Here is a 26,737-nt window from a genome sequence, read left to right on the forward strand (position 1 = left end):
GTCTTCTTTTAATCTGAGAACAGAGAAGGAATTAAATGTTCTGTAGTTGTTTTTTTTTAATGTTATTTTTAATAAGTTTGTTCCTTAGTTTATAGCCTAAGAGTGTTTACATGACTACTTTCTTAAGAGGTTTAAGAGACTATCAAAGAACTTAGAATATATTCCATAAACTAAATAAATAAGGGTTTATGCTTGATCCCTGGTCTCATTACATGACTGGATATTGGATTGTAAAGGCACATTTCACTTTATAATCGACAAAGGCTCACTTACAGAGGTTGGAGCTGAGCACAAGAATTGTAATAGATGCTACGTTGGGTGGACTGTTAGGATCTTTCTGGATGAACGCATAAAAATTGATTGAAATGGCTTCCTCTATCTTATTATACTGAAACCAGAAAATATCTGACAAGAAGTTAAAAGCACTTTAAAAAAAGTTTTGCTTAAGTTCGAATGAAGCTTGTCAATGTAACTTTGAGACTGAATCGTAGTTCTTGCTGCTATCTGTGAAATGAGTTGGTGTAGTATGAGATTCTGCCAATTTTCTTGAAAAGCCACCCCATCAGGGCCTAATTTTAGAATGACTCAATAGCTGATGCAGATCACGTATTGGAGCAACTGTTTCAAAATGAAACTGAATCTGGTACAAATGTCTCTTGAGCTACATTTAGGTTGATTCCCAATGTGTTCAATTACACTGAATCCAGCACTGGGAAAGTACACAGGAATGAACACATTGAATTCTTGAATGAAGTAACAGAGAGCATCGATGACAGTAATATGTTTTTTTTACTCTTTCATGGGATGTGGGCATCACTGCTAATTGCCCTTGAACTCAGTGGCTTGCTAGGCCATTTCAGAGAGCAGTCAAGAATCAACCACATTGCTGTGGGTCTGGAGTCACAACATATATATATATAGGCCAGACCGGGTAAGGATGGCAGATTTCCTTCCCTAAAGGACATTAGTGAACCATATGGATTTTTACAGCAATCGATGATAGTGTCATGGTACTATTACTGAGGCTAGCTTTCAATTAATTAATTGAATTTATATGCCACCAGCTGCCGCGGTGGAATTTGAACCCGTGTCCCCAGGGCATTAGCCTGGGCCTCTGTATCACTAGTCCAGTAACATTACCACTACGTCACCATCTCCCCTGATTTTGTACCTATATGGCCTTTCAACAAGTGTTTGGTAAAGTGCCATACAATAAACTTGTTAGCAAAATTGAAGCCCATGGGATTAAAGGGATAGTGGCTGTGTGGATACAAAATTGGTTAAGGAACAGAAAGCAGAGGGTAGTAGTATATTGTTGCTTTTCAGACTGGAGTGAATATACAGACCCCCCCACCAGGGATTAGGATTGTAGGACAGAGTTAGGACTGCTGCGCTTTTTGATATAAATTAATGACCAGGGTATGCAAGCCATAATTTCGATGTTTGCAGATGTTGCAGATGACAAAAAGCTCAGAAATATGGTAAGCAGCGAGGATAGTAATCTACTTCAGGAGAATGTAGACCAGGGTTGTCCAACCTTTTCGGGCGCAGGTCTGTTACGAATTTTGCTCAGCCTGGGCGGTGAACAAATTTCGAAAGATAAAGGCATTAAAAATTTATCTTACTAATAAAAACAACAAATGCGTATTTTTGTGAAGAAGCTTTAAATGAGAAGTCTAATTTATTGCCTTACTTTCTTATCACTATATTGAAAACTGATTCAGTGACATAGCTGGCATTGTTTTTTCCTTGCACAAGTAGTTAATCTCTGCCCGCACACTTGATGTAGCGATGCAGAGTATTCTAGATAGATATCCATCTGTCAGGAGTCATCTTGATCTCTCTCTCTCCCTGTGTTCCAACCTCTCTCTGTAGTTTTCCCCCTCTGTGTTGTCCTCGCTCTGTGTTCCCCCTCACTTTCTCTGTTCCCCCTCCTCTGATCTCCCCTCTCTCTCTCTCTGTGTCCCCCCCCCCCCTTTGTTCCCCTCTCCCTCTCTGCGACAGTTGCACCGAGCACAAGCACTCAGCACAGCAGCTTTGTGGTTGGTCAGTTTGTTTAAAAATATCGCGCTGAGTTTCACAGCTGACAGCTGCTGAAGCAGAACACGCTTCCCAACTTTGACAGATTTGGGGTTTTCTGACTTTTTAAGAAAGCATATTAAAAATGTTCGGAGAAGTGAGCGAAGAGGATATTAACTTTGAGAAAAGTCTGAGAGGTTCAGCCCATTGCAACTAGGAGGAGTTTGGGACTTTTAACTGCAAAGATTGCACCGTCAAAAGGACTGTGTAACATATATGTGTGGTGTGAGGTTTCCAAGTGTTTTATTAAGTAAAGATAATACCTTTCTTTGTGATTTGGGGTAACAGCTACTTACAAAGTACAATATAGTTAATGGAGATTTCATTAGTTGTTGTGAAATCTTGCCGTGTCATTCTTTAAATTGATCTGGGGGTTCATATCTCATATTTTAACATCAACAGCCTCACTGAGGTCGTAACATCTGTTTCTTTGAAAGGCTTTTCAATTGATTAATTTTTTAATGTAAAATGCAGAACAAAACTTTGAGCTGGAATTTGGGGATTTTTTGTTTCAATTTGACACTGCAGGGTTTAAAGTGACATGGGTAACTTGAGCACACACAGGCAGAAAAGCTCCGTCAACACCAAAACTAGACAAAGCTGCAATTGATTACTGGCGTGGCCTTAAAACATCATTTAAGATAAGCACCTACATATTCACAATGGTTAGAAAATGAAAAAGCACATAGCCTGGCACTAAGATTTGCATTTATATAGCACCTTTCACAACATCAGGACATCTCAAAGTGTTTAGTCAATGAAGTTGAGTTAGAGTTGTAATACATATAGATAGGGAAGTTGAGAACATGACAAATAGCATTAGAAGTTGAAGTTATCACACCTTTGTCAGTCAATATAACCTTTACCTATTGCTTGATATAACTGCAGTTTAGAGATATGCCTTATAAGGACATTTAGATTCACATATAGAGTTGGTTGCAAGGCTGACCCCTTCATTGGAATCAGATTGATAGAGTAAGGACCTGTCAGAGACTGAACCATATTTAACCCTGAGATGAGCTTCTGAACGTAAATCCTCTGAAGCATGAATCAAAGGCAGCTTTGTTTTAATAAGGGACTTTAATTTTCGTATAGATTGGGATAAGCAACTAGCACATATCAGAGAGGCAGTGAATTTCTTCAGTGTGTTCAGTTTTCTGCAACAATGTGTCCTGGACCCAAAAAGGGGGCAGGCCATATGAAATTTAGTAACGAGAAATGAACCCAGGTTTAGTTAACAGTCAAACGATGCATGATTATCTAATAGCAATCGTAATGCGATAGTAGTGTTTGAAAGGGAAAAGTGTGAAATAGCTACTAAGATTTAGGTAAGGCTGACTTTAGTGCAATGAAAGGGATACTGTCTACAGTAAACTGGGCAAATCTGTTCATGGATAAATGACAGATCAGCAGGAAGTATTCAAAAGAGTTTAATATGATATGGGACTAGTTTATGCCCCTAAGGGGTAAGAACTCGACAGCCACGAATGACGAAAGAAAAAGTACACAAAAATGCAAAAATAAAATCCTGGGATATGGGAGAGATGTAGAGAACAGAGGGTAACAAAACAGATACAAACTACAATTAGGGAGTATGAAAAGAAACTTGCAAGGGATATCAAAATTAACAAAAAAAAACTCATTTCCAATGACGTTAGGAAAAAGAGGGTAATCTTGAGCAACTTGGGCCCCTTAACGACCGATAATGGTAACCTTGTGAATGCAAATAAAGAAATTGCAGGCCTACTGAATAATTACTATGCTTCAGTATTTACTGTAGAGGAAGAGGGTAGTATGCCAGAAATCCCAAGGCAACTAATATTGAATCAGGAATGGAGACTCACCAAAATTAACACAAATAAAACAGTAATGATGTAAACAATGGCACTAAAAAAGACAAATCCCCAATAGCGGACAGTTTTCATCCAGGGTTTCAAAGGAAGTAGGTGAGAACATTTCAGATGCCCTAACCATAATCTTCCAAAGTTCTACTATGAAACCTTCCTTTAGATTGGACAATTGTGCATATCATTTCATTACTTAAGAAAGGTGAGAGGGGGAAAACTAGGGAATTACAGATCAGTTAATCTAGCATGTTGTTGGGGAATTTAGTCTATAATTAAGGGTAGAGTGACTGAACACCTTGAAACTTTTCAGTTGATCAGAGAAGTCCAGCATGGATTTGTAAATGGTAGGTTATACTTGACAAACCTGATTCAATCTTTTTGAAGAGATGGCTCAGGATATCACTGAGGCATTCCTCAGCTTAGTGTCCTCGGCCCAACCATCTTCAACTGCTTCATCAATGACCTTCCCTCCATCATAAGGTCAGAAGTGGCGGGGGGGGGGGGGGGGGGGGGTGAAATGTTTGCACAATGTTCAGCACTATTCGTGACTCCTTAGGTAATGAAGCAGCCCAAGTCCATATACAGCAAGACCTGGACAACACTCAGGCTTGGGCTGTTAAGTGTCAAGTAACATTCGCACCACACAAGTGCCAGGCAATGACCACTTCAAATAAGAGAATCTAACCCTCTCCCCTTGATGTTCAATGGCATTACTATCGCTGAATTCACCACTATCAACATACTGGGGGTCACCATTGATCAGAAACTGAACTGGACTAGCCATATAAAGGCTGCGGCTACAAGAGCAAGTTAAGAGCTGGGAATTCTGCAGCGAGTAACTCACCTCCTGACTCCCCAAAGCCTGTCCACCATCCACAAGGCACAAGTCAAGAGTGTGATGGAATACTCCCCACTTGCCTGGATGGGTGCAGCTCCAACAGCACTCAGTATGTTTGACACCATCTAGGACAAAACAGCCTGCTTGATCGGCACCCCATCCAGCACATGCAACATTCACTCCCTCCACCACCGATGCACAGTGGCAGCAGTGTGTACCCAACTACAAGATGCACTGCAGTAATTCATCAAGACTCCTTCGACAGCACCTTCCAAACCAGTGACCTCTACCACCTAGAAGGACAAGGGTGGCAGATGTTTGCGGACACCACCTGCAAGTTCCCCTTCAAGCCGCACACCATCCTGACTTGGAACTAGGTCGCTGTTCCTTCACTGGCGCTGGGTCAAAATCCTGGAACCCCCTAAGAGCACGGTGCATGTGCCTACACCCCAAGGACTGCAGCTGTTGAAGGAGGCAGCACACCAACACCTTCAAGGTCAGTTAGAGGTCAGCAACATACGCTGGCCTAACCAGCGACAGCCACAGGCCACAAATGAACAAGTTAAAAAAACATTTCAATTGAACAGTGCTCTCAGTCACGATCTAAAATAGTCCTTAACCTACTCCAATCCTGAAATCTTTGCACTCCTCCCTGGACTCCTGGATCTGAACTGAATCAGTAATTAAAACTAACAGACGTGTGTACAAACCAACTGTCTGATTAAAGGATTAAAATTAAAATACCAATTTTCTGTGACTGGCCACTGCAAACAAGTAGGCAAGTATGCTCGATGACAATCAGAAGGAGTGTTGACCTAACACCTCTCACTTCAGGGCTCATCACATAAGGAATCCATTTAAAAAAAAAATGGTACTAGAATAAAAAGTCTTAGATGTAACAGAGGTAACTAGAGTTAAGCATTGTTTGCTATCAACTTTATTCATGTTCTCAAAGTATAAGGCATCACCAAAGTTACACTGTTTGAAGTGTTAATCTCAGTTTAATGGTGCCCCTAAAATCTTGGGAGATTTAAGGGTTTTTTTTTTGAGAGTGGGAGTGGCCAGGGGAAAGATTCCAAAAAGGAGGAAGTAAAAGAACTATCTAAAACAAGATGAACAAACGAAATCAACTGGTATTCTCCAAATGTCAGAAGGGAACAGAAAGCAGCTAAAATTGCTGGTTTTAAGAGGGGCTGAAAGACCACCAGTATCTGGGGAGACTGCAAAAAAAAAAGTTGGATGATGGGCAAAGTGGGAGTGGGGGGGTGGGGGGTGGGTGGCAGGGGTGAAGAAAACATGGAAATCCCAGTTGACATCCAACATTCCAGTTTTCTCCCCCACCCCAACATATCAAACAATACTAGCACAGGCCACTACATTCACTTTTTGCTTCATCAAAAGCCATTTGGCAATGAGCTAGTTACGGTATTCTTTGCTGCTTTTTAAACCTATGCCTTGAAATGTTTCGAAGTAGACTCCAATTTGTGTGGCAGGACAGGACACCAAGTAATCATGCAGTTTCCAATAGAGACAATATTCAGTTAGTTCCAACCATGCTCAGGTTGTATACATTTCAAAGCTGGAAAGTTAAAGCTTCAGATATTCCAACCACAACTCACAGGGTGGGTCATTTATGAGCAGTGCTAGCATTCTGAAGCCACCTCACATCGAGGGCTGAATTTTATTAGTGCACCACACTTCACAGCAGCAGGCTTTGAAGCCAGCAGTCTTCGGACATGGAAGTGCCACCACTGAGCCCCTGCAATATTTTGCATGGGGGCTCATTTAAATGGCGGGGTGGAACGGCCGCCCCTGACAGAGGGGTGGCCGCTCTGTCCCTGGCAATGGTGCCCGCCGCTTCTGCACAGGCGCCATTTGTAAAAAGCGCTTCAAGACCTTAAAAGTTTGAATATTTAAAAGGAGAAAGTACGTTAATTTTTTTCTGACAAAAAACAAAAGCAAGAGGCCTTTTCCCAACCCCCTCCAATGGTTCTTTTATATGCTATGACAGACATTAATTTTATTCCCACCCTGAACCCCCCTCTCCGCCCCGCAACCTAGTCACATTTGCCCTTAAACAGCTTCCCTCCATCCCCACAACCAATAAAAACATTTTCCCAGCTCCCACCACGAACACCTCCCCACCCTCAGAACTCTGCATAGACTCTGAAGGCACGCGAGCTGCAGCCGTAAAATCGCTGTGGGACGGCTGCCAGGACTAGGCACGTTCATTTTAATATTGAAATCAAGGCCCTGTGCTTGTTGGCAGGGGCAGGCCGCACCAAGGCCTTGCCACCACTGGTAAAATGCGGCAGGGCCTTCTCGGTCAGGGGTCGTAGCAGGCTGTTCCCAGAAGTATTTTACGCCCCCCCGCCAACCCCAACTGATGTAGAGGGGCTGGTAAAATTCAGCCTCTAGTGTCTACTAGCAGAGCAGTCTCAAAACTAACCACACTTGCAACTGGAACAATTTCAAAAAGGAAAGGAGTTTCCTTCAAGAAAATTTTCCAAAGATTTATAAAAGACAAAACCTCATCTTGAAGATCACAACACTGCAGCCAGTTGCCTGAGGGGGCAATGCATGTGTAAGGGGAAATCACATGAACCTCAAGTTTGAACTCATGATCTGTGCTTCCCAAATTAGGAAGTGAACTCTCATGGAGGGGTATGGTGGAAAGAGGTCAGCTAGGATTCTTGCTCCTCATCACTATTAACCCACCCATTTTGGAAGCACACAAAGACATGGGCAGAACAAAATCAGCTGTGATGTTCCTTCAGTCAAACAGCCTGAGATACTCAGAAAAATGGCAATTTAAGAGAGGTGTTAACACTGATTAGCAAACAGGCAATGCCTTCAGGTGGAATGGGAAGCAACTAAGCAAGATGGTTAATAAACCCACTACCAGCAGCAGCTTTTGGCATGCCTATGTAGTGTAGTCAGACAAAGGAAGGTTATAGCATACAGGTGTAGTCAAACACAGACAAAAGCAGTTATAAAACTCCAGGTTTATTGTCACAGCTCTGTTTGAATCGGTTTGTAAACAAATAGTTTTTAAATATTTGAATATATATTTATGTATTATGGCCCAGTGTCATTAAACATTTCATGTAAACCAATTCAATGGTACAGAAGGCACTATTACATCAGTTAAACATTAACCAGAGGCACTTTGTTTCATGACATTTACAGTATTACACAGTAAAATACCTAGAGACAAAGGATCAGTTACAATTACAAAGTGGGATGTCAAAGTGTGACACCGTCCCTTCCTCAGTGCTGTGAATTCCAGTCAGAGTTCCCAATGGGATCCTAACCTAGTTGAGAATCATTTCTCAGATGATGTTGGGAGACCAATTATTTCAGATTTTATAACCTGAACATTGGAACTATAATGAGAATGAAATGCTCTCTAACAGATGGACCTCAGTCTATAGCCTACTATTCAACATCTTGGTTGTTCTGTAGACCATAATGGGCCCTTTGCAAAAATATGTTAAAAGTGATAATCTTAGGTGTATCAGCCAGACCAAACACAGTAAACACTGTACCTGATCCACATGGGTAGATCCAAATCTGGAACAAATCAGATATAAATAGTGAATTCTGCAAAGCCAGATAACTAAATGAATGGTTTGCACAAGAATTAACAAAATATATGATGGAAACAGTTTTCCAGAAACTTCAGTCAATGCAAAAAGGGCTTCTTGAATTTGTTTCTCTTTCCCCACCCGCCCCCCCAGGCAGCTGATCCTTTTCTGAAATGAAGCCACTTTGGAGAGCTTATTTGGAGTAATTAATTTCAATTTCCCCAAGCATCTCCAAAACAGCTTTGCTTTTAAGAGACTCCAACCTCAAAATTAAAGATTGGCTTGGAAATTATATAAATGTATAAAAATGTTTTTTTTAAGAAAAAAAAAGTGTTAAATATGTTCATTTCTGTTCCAATTCTTCATAAACCCAAGTAGAAAAGTGACTATGGAGCTGCAGAGGGATTACAAGTTTGGCCCCTTTAGTTTAAACACTCTTAACACTTCCATGGCAATCTTTCCAAAGTCAACCACCTCAAACCGTTCTTCAGTAGCTTAAATGAAAAAAAGAGCTGATGACCAATATTATTCCTCCTCCAAATAGTATTCCCAAATACACAACCACTCGAGAAATCTGAACAAAGGTAAAACCGAGCAAACCCTCCAATAGTTGCAGCACTGTCTTGGTTCCTTGTTTGGGATTTTTCATTGAACAGTCTAAAGTAGTCCTTCAGGAATGGATGTAATTAACACATTTCAAACTGTGAAAATCCCAAGACAAATTCTCCAACGCCTACAAAGTAAATCACTTGGGCAATGCCAAATAGTGGTGCAATGACTAGCGCTCGGCAGCAAGATCCCTTCAGGAATGCAGAAGGCCCCTCATTCAACCAGATTTTCCTGCAGAGAGAGAGAGAGAGAGCAATTAAATAAATTTCAAAGAACCATTACAAACAACTTAAGATTAAAAATTAAAATTTAATCATTGCAGTGACCAGAATTTGAAAAGGGCACCACCCAAACAAAGGCTCATCAGTATTTCTAGTGCCTGATAGCTACCCCACAAAGCCTTGCTGGTAGAATGCATGCAGGGGTGTTAAGTCTGGCATGGCAGCAATTTGAGCCGGTGGTCAAATATTCTGTCAACACAATTAAGTCTCCTATGTTTCCCCACCAGCTGGACTTCAACATCCATAGCTGTTCCTTCCACCACAGCCAGAATCTTGGAATTCCCTTACATGATGTTGGAGCACCATCACAGCACCAGTTTAAGATGGTCCATCACCACCTGCTCAGGGCAACTAGGAATATCCAACAAATGCAACCTTGCTAGTGTAGTCCACGTTTCAAGAACGAATAAAAAGAATGTCTACTTAAGCAGGCGACTGAACTGTGCTCCAGTTCTTACCATATTGAATGCAGAACCATTCCAGGGATGTACTCTAAACACCGATTCCTTGCAGTCCCACTAGGTGGAGCAATTTTAGTTGGGCATGTTAGTATCCTCTATTTAACCCCAGAATTGTGTTTGTGAAGTTAGCCATGGGCTTAAAACAACTTCATTTCAGAAACACGTCGAACATGTTGCACCTCAACATAGCACCCCACCGCAAGTAATCTGTTCCTAGAATGCTACTGTAATGTCACAGGTTACAGAAGGGACAAGGGAGCAATGTGACTGGTTTGAGAACACCAGTTTTGCGCTTGTACAATATCCAATGGGGTGGATTTCTGCCTTTTAACACCAGTTCCACAGACAATTCACTGGATTTGGTTCACCCAGCACACACTCACCTTGCACAGTCCACGATCCCATTGTAAGTTTCTTCATTTGCTCCTCTTTGTAATGACTGAAATCGTGTTTTGATCACTAAAATATGAAAATAGATCATTTACTATCAAGTAGCCTACTGTTTCAGCAGCTTCATAAGCAATAGCCAACAGGAACTTATATTTAAATTGAAGTGTCGTGTAAAATGTATGAGCTGATTCTAGAAGGTGCCACATGTGCAATATACAGGAAGCATTTTGCTATTCTTAATGTCACCCTGTTTTAACCACCAGTTGAACTAAACGGATTCCAGGAAATGCCACGTATACAATATACAGGAAGCACTGCTGTTATTCTTAAAAGCTGCACTGCTTTAATCATCTAAACTGCCAGCCGAACCACAGCTTACAGCTTAATTACAAACTTGGAGAATACTGAATACATCAGTGAATAAACTAATTCATTTAACTACATACAGCAAGTCAATTGCAGCAGTTTGACTAAACTAAAGTTGGCTTAGTCATTTATAACTTGCATGCATCCTACCGATAATTGCTCTCATTTTGTCTCAATTTTACTGGACCATAAATCAGTTACTTGCAACTCAACTAAATAAGTCGAGTAGAACTCATTAAAGCTTGTCCAAGACAATCTTACCAGCTTTTATGTAATCTTTTATTTCACTCCCAGACTTGCATTTATATAGCACCCTCCATGGACTCTGGAATTTCCCAAAGCAATTTACAACTAAATGAAGCACATCTGAAGTGTAGTTGCAGTTGTAATGCAAAGGAAAAATTTCAACTGGCTCAGTAGTTGAGATGCTACAATTAGCATCAACACCCTGTACTAGACAGGGACGTTGAGAACAAAGAAAATTACAGCACAGGAACAGGCCCTTCCACCCTCCAAGCCTGCGCCGATCCAGATCCTCTATCTAAACATGTCGCCTATTTTCCAAGGGTCTGTATCCCTTTGCTTCCTGCCCATTCATGTATCTGTCTAGATACATCTTAAAAAAGACGCTATCGTGCCCACGTCTACCACTTCCGCTGGCAACGCGTTCCAGGCACCCACCACCCTCTGCGTAAAGAACTTTCCACGCATATCCCCCCTAAACTTTTCCCCTCTCACTTTGAACTCGTGACCCCTAGTAATTGAATCCCCCACTCTGGGAAAAAGCTTCTTGCTATCCAACCTGTCTATACCTCTCATGATTTTGTACACCTCAATCAAGTCCCCCCTCAACCTCCTTCTTTCTAATGAAAATAATCCTAATCTACTCAACCTCTCTTCATATTAGCGCCCTCCATACCAGGCAACATCTAGGTGAACCTCCTCTGCACCCTCTCCAAAGCATCTACATCCTTTTGGTAATGTGGCGACCAGAACTGCACGCAGTATTCCAAATGTGGCCGAACCAAAGTCTTATACAACTGTAACATGACCTGCCAACTCTTGTACTCAGTACCCCGTCCGATGAAGGAAAGCATGCCGTATGCCTTCTTGACCACTCTATTGACCTGCGTTGCCACCTTCAGGGAACAATGGACCTGAACACTCAAATCTCTCTGTACATCAATTTTCCCCAGGACTTTTCCATTTACTGTATAGTTCACTCTTGAATTGGATCTTCCAAAATGCATCACCTCGCATTTGCCCTGATTGAACTCCATCTGCCATTTCTCTGCCCAACTCTCCAATCTATCTATATTCTGCTGTATTCTCTGACAGTCCCCTTCACTATCTGCTACTCCACCAATCTTAGTGTCGTCTGCAAACTTGCTAATCAGACCACCTATACTTTCCTCCAAATCATTTATGTATATCACAAACAACAGTGGTCCCAGCACGGATCCATCTGGACCACCACTGGTCACACGTCTCCATTTTGAGAAACTCCCTTCCACTGCTACTCTGTCTCCTGTTGCCCAGCCAGTTCTTTATCCATCTAGCTAGTACACCCTGGACCCCATGCAACTTCACTTTCTCCATCAGCCTACCATGGGGAACCTTATCAAACGCCTTACTGAAGTCCATGTATATGACATCTACAGCCCTTCCCTCATCAATCAACTTTGTCACTTCCTCAAAGAATTCTATTAAGTTGGTAAGACATGAACTTCCCTGCACAAAACCATGTTGCCTATCACTGATAAGCCCATTTTCTTCCAAATGGGAATAGATCCTATCCCTCAGTATCTTCTCCAGCAGCTTCCCTACCACTGACGTCAGGCTCACCGGTCTATAATTACCTGGATTTTCCCCGCTACCCTTCTTAAACAAGGGGACAACATTAGCAATTCTCCAGTCCTCCGGGACCTCACCCGTGTTTAAGGATGCTGCAAAGATATCTGTTAAGGCCCCAGCTATTTCCTCTCTCGCTTCCCTCAGTAACCTGGGATAGATCCCATCCGGACCTGGGGACTTGTCTACCTTAATGCCGTTTAGAATACCCAACACTTCCTCCCTCCTTATGCCGACTTGACCTAGAGTAATCAAACATCTGTCCCTAACCTCAACATCCGTCATGTCCCTCTCCTCGGTGAATACCGATGCAAAGTACTCGTTTAGAATCTCACTCATTTTCTCTGACTCCACGCATAACTTTCCTCCTTTGTCCTTGAGTGGGCCTCTTGCTCCTTATATATGAATAAAAGGCTTTGGGATTTTCCTTAACCCTGTTTGCTAAAGATATTTCATGACCCCTTTTAGCCCTCTTAATTCCTCGTTTCAGATTGGTCCTACATTCCCGATATTCTTCCAAAGCTTCATCTTTCTTCAGCCGCCTAGACCTTATGTATGCTTCCTTTTTCCTCTTAGCTAGTCTCACAATTTCACCTGTCATCCATGGTTCCCTAATCTTGCCATTTCTATCCCTCATTTTCACAGGAACATGTCTCTCCTGCACGCTCATCAACCTCTCTTTGAGACAGAGCTATTGTTGCTAATTAATATGCAGCAATCTTGGAAACATGTCTGGCCAGGCTAATGTATCCAACTGGTACATTAGTGAAAAGATGGGGATAACTATTTACCATCAATTGTTCAACTTTTTGCCCCCATACAGTGCAAGAAAAATCTTTAGTCCAGCACACTATACTTACCATCACATGGGTTGACAGCTACAGCAGCAACAGAACCAGCAATACACCCAGATAAAAACGAATGGACAAAAGAAGCTTTCCCATCCAACAAATTTTGTCCAAGTTTGTTCAGATTGGCAAACAATGGAAAGTAGATGACGGAGAAGGGAACATCCCTGTCCATAAAAAAAAAAGAAAACAAAATTTGTACCAACATAATTGGCAAGACTACATACTACTGCAGTTTAGTTACTGTAATTGCATTTACATAACACATATGGTTCAGATGTTTAGCCTTTGATTTGTTGTGAAAGGCTATTAAGGATCCATGCACCTCATAGCCGGCATCTCCCAACTGACCACAGCAAAGGGGGAAAAAGGTCACAAGCTGTACATGCAAAAATTTTCTTGCAATGACCACTTCAGAAAAACACCCAGTGGCATTAGTTTTGCCTTCCAACTTGGGTTACATTCAAGAGCATTTTGAACTGTACAGCATTAAACTAATTGCTGGGATTAATGGATAATCTGGCAATTGGCAATCTAATTAGCATCTTGGTAAAACATTAATACACCAGTCAAGTGATGTATATTTGCCAATATGCTCTAGGAAAAACATTAAATAAACCTAGTGACATCACCACAAGCATACAGCTATTTGTACCTGAGTATAGTGGCTCCTAATCCTTTGTACAGTCCTCTGAGCCCTTGGGAGTAGAATAAATCCTTGGCAACCTGGGTAGCAGACATTGGTCTGTTAACAGCAGCTGGGCTAACATTGTACGCCCGACTCAGAACTGGGTTGGTGGCTACAACTTTAGTGGATGTGCTTGAAGGCAATATCAATCTTTGCTGAGCTGCTGAATCAATTCAAAGAAAAGAATTTTAGCATCCCAACTGACATCTAATATAATGCTTGCTAGATTAATTATTGTTACTTCATACAAAGTTGAGTAAATTGACTAGTTACCTAATCTGCCAGCATCCTGGAGCTGAATTTTCAGCATCTCCATAGGAGTAGTGACAATAACCTGACAGATTCCTGCCCCACAACCAGCCAGCATCTCTTTGAATACATTTAAGCCCTTACTGAAAAGCAAAAAAAATATTATACATTTGCTCAAATACCTGTGGAAGCCAAGATGCTATACTAAATCACAAATACAACGTAGACACGAAGTTCAAAAAAGCATTTAAATCTGAAGGTTGAACACATTTTATGCATAATACACACAATTAGGATAACTTCTATTATAAACCTTCTACAGCTTTAATATCTCAGGTTGTGAATGTCAAAATTAAACTTCAGCCTATGCAATTTATGGGTGTATGTAAATGGTTGAACGTTCCACTCCATTATGTTGCACAAGTTAACTATCTAGCAGCATTATACAAGTGTAACTATTTGTTTTCCCATTTAATGCAACTACCTAGCGACCTCCCAACTTACGCTTAATCAGACAACGTACCCGTTTTTTGACAAATATTGACGAAAAAAGTCATTTGCAGCAAGTTTAATGGCCTTCTCAGGTGTTACCAATGTCAGGTTCACAGCCGCACCTATCAGGAAAAAAACAGACATCAATGAGTTTTGCTCTCCATAGATTCTATGATGCCTCCATCTACATTCAGTATGGATTATACACAATATGTTTAAGTCAATATCTTTTTCTCCTGGTTTGAGCACACCACTGAGCTTATGCAGCTTTAAAGATCACCTCTCAAACAGCTGCTCAGAGATATTAAGATCTTCCAAGGAAAAGACCACCTGACTTATACAGAAATGGTTCAGCAGAAGGGGCATTTTCCACAGAAAACACACAATCTTAAATTCTGGCTGGGTGAACAAAGCTGTGTGGAGTTTGCAAGTTCTCCCTGCGTCTGCGTGGGTTTTCTCCGGGGGCTCCGGTTTCCTCCCACATGCCAAAGACTTGCAGGTTGGTAGGTAAATTGGCCATTATAAATTGCCACTAGTATAGGTAGGTGGTAGGGAAATATAGGGACAGGTGGGGATGTGGTAGGAATATGGGATTGGTGTAGGATTAGTACAAATGGGTGGTTGATGTTCGGCACAGACTCGGTGGGCTGAAGGGCCTGTTTCAGTGCTGTATCTCTAATCTAATCGACAGGAAGAGCCTGAAGTCTTTAAGGAAACTATTACCATTCCATTTAGTTGAATATGTAGGATACAATTCAGAGCAAGCTACAGCAAGTCAGAAGGTCTGGCTTAACAATATTACCTCCTTCAGTCTTTCAGGACAGAGGCAAGTCCTCCAATGGCTCAGAGTGGCTACACCACCAGGTGTGACTCAGCCATGTGAACTAGAAGCTTGCAGCTGGTCTCAACACAAGTGTGGATAATTACCCAAGGGTTAATAATCAATTAAATATATAGGCATCATGCAAGGACAGGATCAGATTCAGCCAGGCTGCTCCCAAATTGAGCACTTGCCAATGTCACCCAAACTCAAAGAATGGAGACTTGGCCAATGAACAAACAAGCTTTTGAGGGATGGAATTTGATCAAATCACTATACCTGTAGGAGCAATTTATTCGAAGTTGGGAAACGGGCAGAGTGTCTGCGTCTTACATAAATATTAATAAAAAGGTCAGGCATTTGTTTAACAGGAGTTTTCATGCTAGATAGACCCTTTAAAATACTGCAAAAGCTGCAATGTTGGCTAATCCAGGCTTAAAAAAAGAGAGATAGAGTAGAACATCTGTTGTGAAATGCAACATATAAATTACAGTATTCTAATTACATATGTATATAATTTGAGAAAAATGTAGTAATACAAATAACTAAATTTAATATAGCACAGCATGCAGATTAAAACTTTTGCATCATGGAGTTGCATTTTAAGCAGGACAGTGACAGTGCTAACAGGAAAGATATAAAGAATATTCAGTACAATGAAGACTCCATGAAATCAAATTATTGGTTTGTTTGCTGAAGATGACATTAAACTCCAACTTCTAGTCAGTAAATATTGAAACTCAGTCTACAATTGTGTTAATCAAATCGAAGTGACTATTGTTAGCAACAATTTTCTATTAAAAATGTCAAGACCGACCACTTGGAATTCAGCACAGGCCAGGAAAGTGGAAGCCAACTTCTCAGTTCAAACAAGCTGCAGATTTTAACAGTGAAAAAAAATCATGTTATTCTGAGAAAAGCAGTTTTGCAGCTCCCCCGAGCTCAAAAAGGTACAGACCACTTAGGTCTCAAGGTCGATTATGGTTTAGGCCAAGTTAGCTGACTTCAGCCAAGGCCGTGAGTGGATACAATGGACTTCACTGCACCTGGGCTAAAGGAGAAACGAATTTGCTATCCACCATTGTGGCTTGAGAAGGGAAGAGAATCAGACTCAAATGTGATGCCAATTGAAATCAAAACAAGACAACATTTAATTTTCTACCTTCAGCTTGACCAACACTTCAACCTAATTAATTGTCCAGATAAGTTGTTTAGCACTCAAGGTCAGCACATTACACAAGATCACAAATTTATACTAAGTAGATGGGAAGGGTACTAAAGACTCCTAAATTAACAGATACGGAGAGCAAATGCTGATTTGGATGGATGAAATGATAATCATCTGAAGAAAAACTTTATATCCCAACATAAAGTCACTATCAAAACTAACCGGTTACAATTTGAGTTTATTTGCAAACCAAACCAAGGTAGAAAAGGAAAATCAGTAGAGATGCTACAGACAGCTTCAGTATCAAGAAATAAGAGGGGAAAGAGGCAGATGAGAAATTTAAGGAATGAGCAAGGTGGAATCTTGGCTGAAAGTTATTTTTAAAAACAAGTAATGCAGAAAATAGAATGAAGTGGATCCTAATTACAATAGTAAGTGGTACTGTAAACCATTTAATGATTTGATCCATCGTGGCTTCGCCAGATCGGCTAGCCCTCAAAATCCGTGGCGACTGTCTGTAACATGAAAAACAGATACAAACAACAGCATTTCCTCCAAGTTTGTTATTTTAAGCAGTGGACACTTGGCATTAACATCTCCCTATGTTTGCATTTAAATATCTAGAGGGCACTGTTTGCATGAGCTCCCAACCTTAAAAACACCTCACCCATATTAGGCATGTCTTCAGGAGATCTCACATTCTTGGTCACAGGTGTACTCTGGGGGCTGTACTATTAATGGTATTTAACATGGACTGGTTAATACAGAAAGCATACAGGCAGACTTTGTTGAGACTAAGCTTAAGCGAAGTAGAAAACAGGCTAGACCCAATTACTTGGAATTTTGTGTATTCTTTTTATTAGCATACACTGTCCCCAAAGAGCAGGAGGAACGAATACCCATTAGGTTGTGCTATTCTTCAATAACTAGCACAGGTTCGGAGTTCCTTCTGGTACCATACCCACACATGCATGAGTCAAAAGAAAATGGTGGCAAGCTATTTGACCATAAAAGGGCAACATAACTAAGCCAAACACTTCCACCAGGGTTCACTGCATAGCAACCATGAGAGAACGGAGATTTCCCCTTCCTTAACTCTCAGCTTCAGACACATACATCTCTGGCTGGGATCAGCTAACCCAGCACAGATTAGTGAGTAGTTTAGCCAAACAATTTTAATCTCATATTGCCAGTGGTCAGTCCTAGGTTATTCCAGTCTACCCAGAGAAGCCACTTGGTTTCATCCAAGGCCAACAGGACACAAATAAATAGCAATAATGCTGTTTAGTTCCACCTAGTCAGTTATTTATATCTAATACACCTTAATTCTCATCATTTCCCCTTAAATTATTTTGCTTACATTTTCCCCTCTGCCTCAAAACAAACCCAAGTTTTTAAAAAAAAATTCATTCATGGGATGTGGGCATCGCTGGCCAAGCCAGCATTTATTGCCCATCTCTAATTGGTTAAGAGCCAGCGACAAAGGCTGCTTTTATCAGCCAATCATGGTCTAACTATGATCAGGATGTGGTCACTTCACAGGTGTTTCTGACCTGATAACACTCCTGTAATGAACTTACAAGAAGTTACTTTGTCCAGTCTTGGTAAACTAAATACACCAGGCAAGATCTCATTGATCAGTGAATTTTAGATTTTATATGATTAAATCATTCAGTTTATTGTATTCCACCATTAAACCTCACCTCCACCTATTGTCCTCCAGAATATCCAATGCTACATGATTAACAGCAACTTCTGCTTCCCCCTCCCAAAGATGAAACCTGTTATGACAACTTCCCCCTCACAAAGTCAGTTACATCTTTCTCCTCAGTATTTATGAACTAAACACAAAAGGAACTTGTTGCTGGAAAGACAGAATATTACAATCTCACTCTTAAGCTCAAGACATGTTTAAGAATAGTAGTAGTTATATTAAAAAAAAGGTCTGGCTCTGCCAAATTTTTCCAGAGGGCTCCCATTTTACACTGCACCAGACATCACGAAATGGACTGCATCTCAGTTCACTGTTACCAACAGGTGGTTATTTGGCAGTGCATTGCAATAGATTCAACTTTAAAGAACATTGTCTCCTGAAAACATGCCCAATTACTGCACAGTTCTCAAACACTCAAGTCAATTGTACTTAGCTACATCAACTAACAGCACAGTGCTGAACAGCATGAGGTTTCACCACCTGAACCAGATCTAGCTACAGTTTTACAATGTTCAGGGTTATTAAATCTCCAAAATATTTATAGATATTTAATTCTGAATATTAGTTACGATTAACAGCACTGTACTTGATAAATTATGAGGCCTCTAATCCTTGTTGCATTAGCTGATCTAAGCACTCAGCTCCCCAAGCCTAAGGAATAGCAAGAAGTCTTAACAGGCCTCGCTCCAGACACCACCCAGTGACTCCTGCTGGATGTGCAGGCAAGGGGAGGAAAGGAGTGCATTCAGCTACGGCATCCATCTCTCCTATTACACGAAGAATGCCAATGGAGGATTACCAGCAGCAGTGGTGCTGAACCCCAACACAAGTCAAGCCATCAGGAGAGAAGGCAAGAAACCTACAGGGCGTTAGCATTTTAATTTGAACAATGACAGCTAATGCTATTATATTCAAAAGACATTTAACTTCAATACAATCTAAACTGAGGTGCTTGTTACAAACTAAATGTACTGAGAATGGTATTCTCAAAAAGAGACTAACTGCACAAGTTGGAGTTACACAGCCAAAGAAAAGTAAGGTAGTAACCAGTGAGTTGTGGCTTCTACAAGAATTCAAGTATTACTGCATAAACCTGCACACTAGTTCTAATGTTAGAAAGTAGAATGTGGAAGCATAACCCTTACCTCTGTACATTCCAAAATATCCTTCCGATCGAACGGTCTTAATCAGACAATCCATCCTTGATACACAAGAAAAAGGGCAATTACAAAAGGGGAAGCAAGAGAACACAGATCAACATAATTGCTAAAGAAATTAAAAGGATGAAACACAGCATTTGAAACTAATGCAAACAGCTCCCACCCTCCAAGCTTCATCAGTAAATTGCAGTAAAGCTCAATTAACTGCTGCTGTGCTCCACTATCAGTTTTTTTTTTTAAAAAGGAATAAACTGTATGACAAATTGCCACTGAACAGAATAAGGAGCTGCTCTGTGCTCAATAATCACTGCTGAAATCACTCATCTGGAAGAGTTAAGACATTTTGGTTACAATTAGCTAAAAGCCTGGTGTTAAAATGCATTCTAGCAATCAGTGCAGAATAATGCATCATGGAAAGTTTGAAAGATGAAGTGTTAGTGGAGCTCAAATGGTGAATACATGTTGGAATTGGTGTGAAAATGCACTCATGTCCTCATTTCAAATTGCCAGTTTAGTACTAATGCAACTCACATGCTAGTGTAGATACGCTGCCCATTCCTTTGGTTCTGCAGCCTGGTCTTGGCCAGGTCTATCGGAAAAACACATGTAACTCCAATCAATCCAGCAACTCCACCATTGATGAGTTTAGCAGGGAGGCTGAGTATTGAACAAAAGCGAGAGAATCATTAGTTGTAAGTTGTAGAATATTTTAAAATACAATCTTCAACAGAACTTTTAGATCACAACAGGATGGCTTAGAGGGTAAATATATTACAGGATGGTAATAAGCAAGACAGATGAGACAGTCTCAAGCTTTATTATTGGGTCTGTGCTTAGTTAAGCTCAGATGGAGGCAAGCAGGGAAACTGGTGGTCCTAGTGCCAACTAGGTTTGCTGCTCCTGATCGTTTACATGTGATCCTTGCTGAAAGGATAAGCATATGGGTACCAGGCTCAGCTGTGATACTTGCCAGAGACCAAAAGCTTCCTAGCACTCTCAGGAAAGTTTAACTGGGGCAAAACCTCAAGTTACGTAGATTGGTGGAACTATATCCTGGCTGTCAGCACAATTTGCAGTGAGGGTGCAGGAATATCCTTTCCCTAGCATGTCATTGAATAAAAAAAGGTGTCAATGAATGACTCAGGCAGTCCTGAAGCACTCAGGTCATACCATTCTCCATCTAAAGTACAGCTGCGTTTGCGTTTCTTTGTATGGTGCAAGCAGCACTAAACAGCATTCAAGGATGTATTTCAGCTACCAGGACAGACAGGTAGAAATCTACAAAAGCATGCGATTATAAATTGGGTAAATTATAGACAATTAACTTGTGAAAAGCAGGAAAAAAAAAAGTCTACCTGATTTGGTTGTTGGACATATCAGCAATATTCTTCAAAGTATGCAGAAACAAGATGGTTACAGAAGATCACACGACACAGCTGAACAGTTACCGGGAAGTGCGGCCAGGAATCTGCAGAACCAATGAAGTCTTTCAGCTCACTTAAACACTCACTAATAATTATCAACACAAGAATCATGTGCAGATTAGTCTAGAGTATACTTACCTAACCAGATCTTAGTTAAAATTCAGAGATGTTGTGCCTCAAAATAGTCACCCCATTACAAAAGGAATCATTCGGACTTCTCTACCCCAGCAGGAGTCACTGGATAGCATTCCTGAGCAGGAATACCTTAATTGATTTCTCTCCCCACCCCTCCATCCCAGTCATCGTGGAACTAATTTCAGTATTCAACTGACCAGAGATGAGAATTTAAATTCTAAACTTTCCAGTTAGTTGATACCAACATTTGACCATCAATAGAATTTCAAACAAGTTTAGAGGATGCAAAGAAACTTTTAGATTTATGGACACTTGAACCAATTTATTTATAGTGATAGATTTACCCTCTAGTGTCATGTATACCTCATGCTACTCTGAAACCCATCCTCCAAGGTGGATTTAGTTAATCCAATCCTTGCCAAATTCTGAGCAGTCAGCAGAATACTCGACTCAGACGCTGAAAATCTAGTCAGGAGGAAAATCTTCCTGCGTAGCCTTTGTTACAATTCAGGCTGCTGGATATAAAAGCCATGTCAAAACATACCACCTTACCCCTGCAGATACAAAACTGCCTATTACACAGGCTGGTGGAACGGGCAGACACATAGATGAAATTCAATGCAGGAAAATATGAGGCAATACATTTGGTAGAAAGAATAGGGAGAGACAATGCATGTTCAAATGGTATAATTTTTTTAAAGAGGTGCAGGAGACACACCTGGGGGTGCTTGTGTGCATATCTTTCTAGGCGACAAAAGCAGGATTTAAAAAAAGCAGTTAATAAAACAACAGATCCTGGACTTTATAAACAGGGAGTACAGTAAGCCAGGAAATTATGCTATCCTTGTATAAAACAAATTCTGCCCCAATTGGAGTGTGTCCCCAATTCTGGGCACTGTACTTTAGTAAAGACATGAAGATTTGGAAAGGTACATCAGACATTTGCTAGCGTTTTAGGGATAAGAAATTACAGTTATGTGGACGCACTGGAGAAGCTGAGAAGAGGTGACTTTAAAATCATGAAGGATTTAGCTGAAGTACAGATGGCCAAAAGGTTCACAAACAAAAGGCATAGATTTAAGATGAATGGCAAAAGAACCACAGGTAACATACAGAAAAACTATTTTCATGCAATGAATGATTAAGATTTGGAATGCACTGTCCCGATAGCGTTGTGGGTACCGATGCAATAATAGTCTTCAAAAAGGAACTGGATAAATAGTTGAAAATAAAACGTCCTGTGATATGGAGAAAGAGTGGGACTATTGGATTGCTCCTCGAAAGCTGGCACAGCCTCAAATGGACCAAACAGCTGCCTTCTGCTGTACTATTTTAGAGATATTATGTACTGTGTTTTCAATTCTGTCCAAAGAATTCCAGAATTGCAATGAAACCAGTATTAGAAATCTGAAAGGCTAGTTATGAATTCTTGTCTCGGCTCAAGTCAGCTCTTTCATACACCAAACCAATACTCCAACATTCTCACTGAAATCACAATGTTCCATTTCCTCAACCTGACTAAGAATTTTGTCTGCCACAATCTAAAACTTCTACATCTGTCACATACGAGAGCTAATTCTCAGGTAGTTTTGTAAGCATAGTATAAAGCCCAGTGAGTAGCCATTAATGGACTTTTGGCTTCAGCAGAAGACCAGACTATGTAGGATTAGTGTGTCTGGATTATTGGAAGTCAACAAACTACCTGAAGCAAAAGCAAAATGCAGTTGTGGGCGAGAGTCTAAAGAAAGAAATAATCCTAGATTCAGCAAGCTATTAAGTTGCAAGGGCTTCATAACATGATGTGTATCTTTAGATCACATAACCCCTTAGATGAGGTATACTTAGGATGAACTTGCGATTCTGCCATGAGGGATGCATTGGGCCAAATTCTTAACCTCATGATCAATGTGTATGACATGATTTGATTCTACTCTACAGTCACTTGAAGAATTTGAATGGACAATTCAGTAGAGTAGAATCATTCTGTGAGCTTCAGTCTGTACAAGCTTTACTTTGGTGTTTGGCAGAAAGTAGCTAAAACCGCTAGAAATTAATCTATCCTTCCATGTCCAGCCATTTTCCCAGATGAACAGTTTAGGAAGGAAATTCAGAGGACACATAGATCGGAGAGTTTATTTTCTCTTCAGCACAATCTCACTTTTAGAAGGGAGAGAAACTAATTTAATTCTGGCCTTTTGAAAGCTACACTGACATTCTGACAGCATGTTCAAAGCTGATGAGGCTACTGACATTCTCAGTACAGCCACAGAAATAGCACTTTTCATCAGCCTCCAGCACATTTTTAAACACCTCAAAAACAGGGTTGATTTTCAATTTTTCAAAATCAGATTATTGGAGTTGAGAAACAAATGCCAACTCATTACAGACTTAAACGAAGAGTCCATGCGCTACAGTATATGTAATTTGACTTAGCAGGGGGTTGTTTATAAAAGTACCTCCAGCAAAAATTTCACCCAATGCTTCCTCGCCACAGCTGTCTAGAAGGTAGACTGTGTAGAGGTCAATATTTATTTGCTATCAAATCAGACTAGATAATGTTTTACACCACACATTTGAAACAATTTTAACGTAAAGAGCACTGGACAATTATACGTCTCAGCAAGTGTTTGACATTGATTTATACCCCCTATTGTTTGATGACTGTATATGGAATATATCTGCACTTCCAAAACATTATGCAGCATGAAGGAAAAATGTGAAGCTATGCAATCCCAGTAGCAAGCTCAATTAAAATCAAACTTGATCTCCCAGACAATGCCATTGTACATCAGACTCCAGCATGAAATAACAAAAGCTTACCTTTTCCACTAGAACCTCCTGAACTGTCTTACTACTAAAATGTAAGTCAATTAATGCTATATTCCTCCAACCCCCACTTTAATGTCTAAATCAATGAAGCTTTTCAGCTTTGGAACTGAACAGCAAATCAAATATTGAATATTGTGAAACACAAAAGTACGAGAGAGAGAGAGAAAATGCAAATAAATGCAGAAATACAATATCAAGAAACAAAGAAAACACCAGTCTGAATTATAGCATACAATTGCTATTATGGTATTACTTTACTCTTATTTTGCTTGAGCGATCATCCAACTAGGTGCAGTCACATTGAATGCAAATTGTGTAGCTAAAAGCAAATACCTGCAGGGCTCATAACGAAAACCATTTATAAATTAATGGCTTTATGACTTGCTCTGGGAATTCAACTGCTACGAGGCAAATTTGAGTTACCAGCACCTGAACAAAAATCCTTCATTGCCCAAATCACAGAGCAAAATATGGCTCCAGGAATTCAGAGATGTGACTCGGAACATGTACACAAAAGTGCAACAAAAGTGCAAAAAACCCCTTGTATTTCCTGCACAAGGTACAAAATCAAGAGCCAGATATCCCTGCAACACAAGCAGAGTGCCATTTACAAGGGATGAACTTCCCAGCATATACAATAGTATTCCTTTAAACAATTACAACTCAATGGTTCCTCAAAGATGAGCCATATAGACCATAAAGGTGCCAGGTTCATCTTGCTGTCTGCAGTTAGCTGATCTCACAGGGGTTGCCACTATTGGCTTCAGCATACCTGGATCAGGGAGTAGAGAGTCAGACAATAAACTGATATACACTTCTAGCAGTGGATAGAAGACCAGATCAATTTTGATTCCCACATTAACTATGGCTACTTGGATAAGGTACCAAGCATGACAACTGAACAATGCCCAGGAATGGGGCCAATATCTTCAGGAAGGGAGAAAATCACCTAGAGACTCACTGGCTATGGATTGATCCAAGGTAACAGGATATAATTGTGCACATCTATCATTGAACAACTTGTCAGTGCATAGTGTCACACCCTCATTTTTTAAATGAGAAAAAGTGTTAATTATGCTGTGTCAGAACAGTGTTCAATATCTTCAGCCTGAGTTTCATATATGAGTAATTTGGAGCAATACTGGGAAGTGTCAAAAAGTTGCATCACTAGATCACATGAGTTTAAATGCGTAACTGGGAATTTTACACAATGAGAGAGGCATCTTTACCAACACATCATACAGATATTGCAGCACTAATTACAAGTAAGCCTTTTGCTTTCACTTCTGTCCCTCCCCAACTTTAGATCCATGGTAAATGAGAAAGCACCACTTCTTTAGCACCAAACTTCTGATTCTGTGTTTTGGTTATGCACTGTATTCAAAATAGTTTTGATAAGTCTATTCTCACTTTCCCCTAGTGCAGATGCCTCCCACAAATTACATGAAATTCCCAGTTAAGCACTTAAATTGATCTAACCCGGTGACGTAGCTTCTGGACACTTCCCAGTCTTACTCCTAATTACTCAAACACAAAAAGCTCAGGCTGAAGATATTGAACACCCAATTTGAAATATCATAGTTTGCCCCCAAGACCTGATTCCTCCTGTGCCAAACAAGGCAAAACTGCTTCAGAACTACTATAAAATCTGCAATGAAGGGTAACTTGTGGCTAACCAAAGATGACATAAATAGAGCCAACAGAGCTTGAACTGGGCTGCCATAATTCAGCCAACCAATATACTAATTCCACTGGGATACAGAGAATTAAGTGACACTTGGGCTGATTCTACCTGAACAGCATCAAAATCTTTCACAGCCTCTTTGATGAGGAGAGGATTGGTTTGGTGGTGGTGGGCGGGTGTTGGAAGTGGTGTTAGAACAGACTATTCAACTATTCAAAAGAATTAACAAATGAATGTTTGAACTTGGTCATTATTATATTAGTCTAAAATGCACTGCCGGAGGGGGTGGTGGAAACCAATTCAATCGCAACTTTCAAAAGAGAATTAGATATACACTTGAAGGAAACATTTACAGGACAACGGGGACAGAGAGGAATTAACTTAATAGCTCCTTCAAAGATCCGGCACAGGAAAATGAGCGACATCCGTGCGAAATCATTGCTGAACCGCCCCCGCCTTCTTGGTTCTGACGGTCAAAGTGCCGGGGAAATGGATGTGACGCTGAACACTGGATAAATAACACACAAATACCCCCTTCAACCGGCAAACACAGGGAAGCAATTCCCGCCAGGGGGTTAGACAGCACACTCCCCATCCCGAAAGCCCCCACATCTACCCCCGCGACCAGATAACCCACCCCAGGGACCAAGTGAACGATCCCCCCCCCCCCCCCCCCGCCCCGCCCCGCCCCGCCCCTCTGGCCCAGCTCAGTCACTATGAAGGTCTGACTGGGGAAAGGAGCCGCCATGTCCGACACCCATTACCGGCTCTCACACACAACGGAGATGGATTGCGCACAACCCGACGGCCACGCACTGATCCCCTCCCGGCGATCGGATATCGGCCCGGTGCCGGGATACTCACCTCTCGGACAATGCTGTCGATAACGGTTCAATGGCTGTGGCGTGTGACTCGGAGCAGCTTAATCTACTTGTCTGCTCGGAGGCGGCTTGTCAAAAGGCAGCTCGCAGCGCTTACTCGACGATCATTAGTCGGGAGGCGGGGCCTCGTCCCCTGCCGCTGTCCAATCCGCTCAGCGAACGCTGACTCAGCGCTAACCCATTGGTTCCCGCCGGCTTGATTGTGACTGCTTGAAATTGACGACGAATAACGGTTCGACTGCTGGCCAATCACAAAGCAGCAGCTGTCGGAACCAATCATGTTCCTTCAAAGCTGCGTGATCGACGCGTGATCAAAACTTTCCAGGGTGCGCGCGC

The 26,737-nt window shown here is 41.0% G+C and overlaps 1 protein-coding gene across 4 annotated transcripts; it reads right to left on the reverse strand.

The window, feature by feature from the left end:
- Window positions 1–7,754: 7,754 nt before the first annotated feature.
- Window positions 7,755–26,490, reverse strand: slc25a55a (solute carrier family 25 member 55a). Of its 4 annotated transcripts, none has more exons than XM_068056980.1 (10): window positions 26,385–26,490; window positions 20,804–20,916; window positions 19,980–20,105; window positions 19,434–19,489; window positions 14,618–14,708; window positions 14,119–14,237; window positions 13,813–14,005; window positions 13,170–13,324; window positions 10,086–10,161; window positions 7,755–9,191 (listed from the first exon to the last, which is right to left on the reverse strand). In XM_068056980.1, exons 2-10 carry the CDS (start codon window positions 20,821–20,823, stop codon window positions 9,038–9,040), a joined length of 990 nt encoding a protein of 329 aa, XP_067913081.1. In that variant the 5' UTR covers window positions 20,824–20,916; window positions 26,385–26,490; the 3' UTR covers window positions 7,755–9,037. The 4 variants fall into 4 exon arrangements, with proteins under 4 accessions (XP_067913081.1, XP_067913080.1, XP_067913083.1 ...); XM_068056979.1 differs by having other exon boundaries at window positions 13,813–14,008; XM_068056982.1 differs by lacking the exons at window positions 20,804–20,916; window positions 26,385–26,490 and adding an exon at window positions 17,024–17,089 and having other exon boundaries at window positions 13,813–14,008; window positions 19,980–20,015.
- Window positions 26,491–26,737: the final 247 nt, after the last annotated feature.

The sequence above is a fragment of the Heterodontus francisci genome, chromosome 25 (genome assembly GCF_036365525.1).
Source record: "Heterodontus francisci isolate sHetFra1 chromosome 25, sHetFra1.hap1, whole genome shotgun sequence".
In the NCBI taxonomy this organism is placed as follows: Eukaryota; Metazoa; Chordata; class Chondrichthyes; order Heterodontiformes; family Heterodontidae; genus Heterodontus; species Heterodontus francisci.

What these genes read in the sequence shown, in the direction of transcription:
- slc25a55a (XM_068056979.1), bottom strand. Translation starts at nt 20,823, where the DNA reads ATGTCCAACAACCAAATCAG. An exon ending in CAGCGTATCTACACTAGCAT is followed by an intron (nt 19,490 to 19,979) that starts GTGAGTTGCATT and finishes TTGTGTATCAAG; the next exon opens with GATGGATTGTCTGATTAAGA. An exon ending in GGGATCGTGGACTGTGCAAG is followed by an intron (nt 9,192 to 10,085) that starts GTGAGTGTGTGC and finishes CTCTCTCTGCAG; the next exon opens with GAAAATCTGGTTGAATGAGG.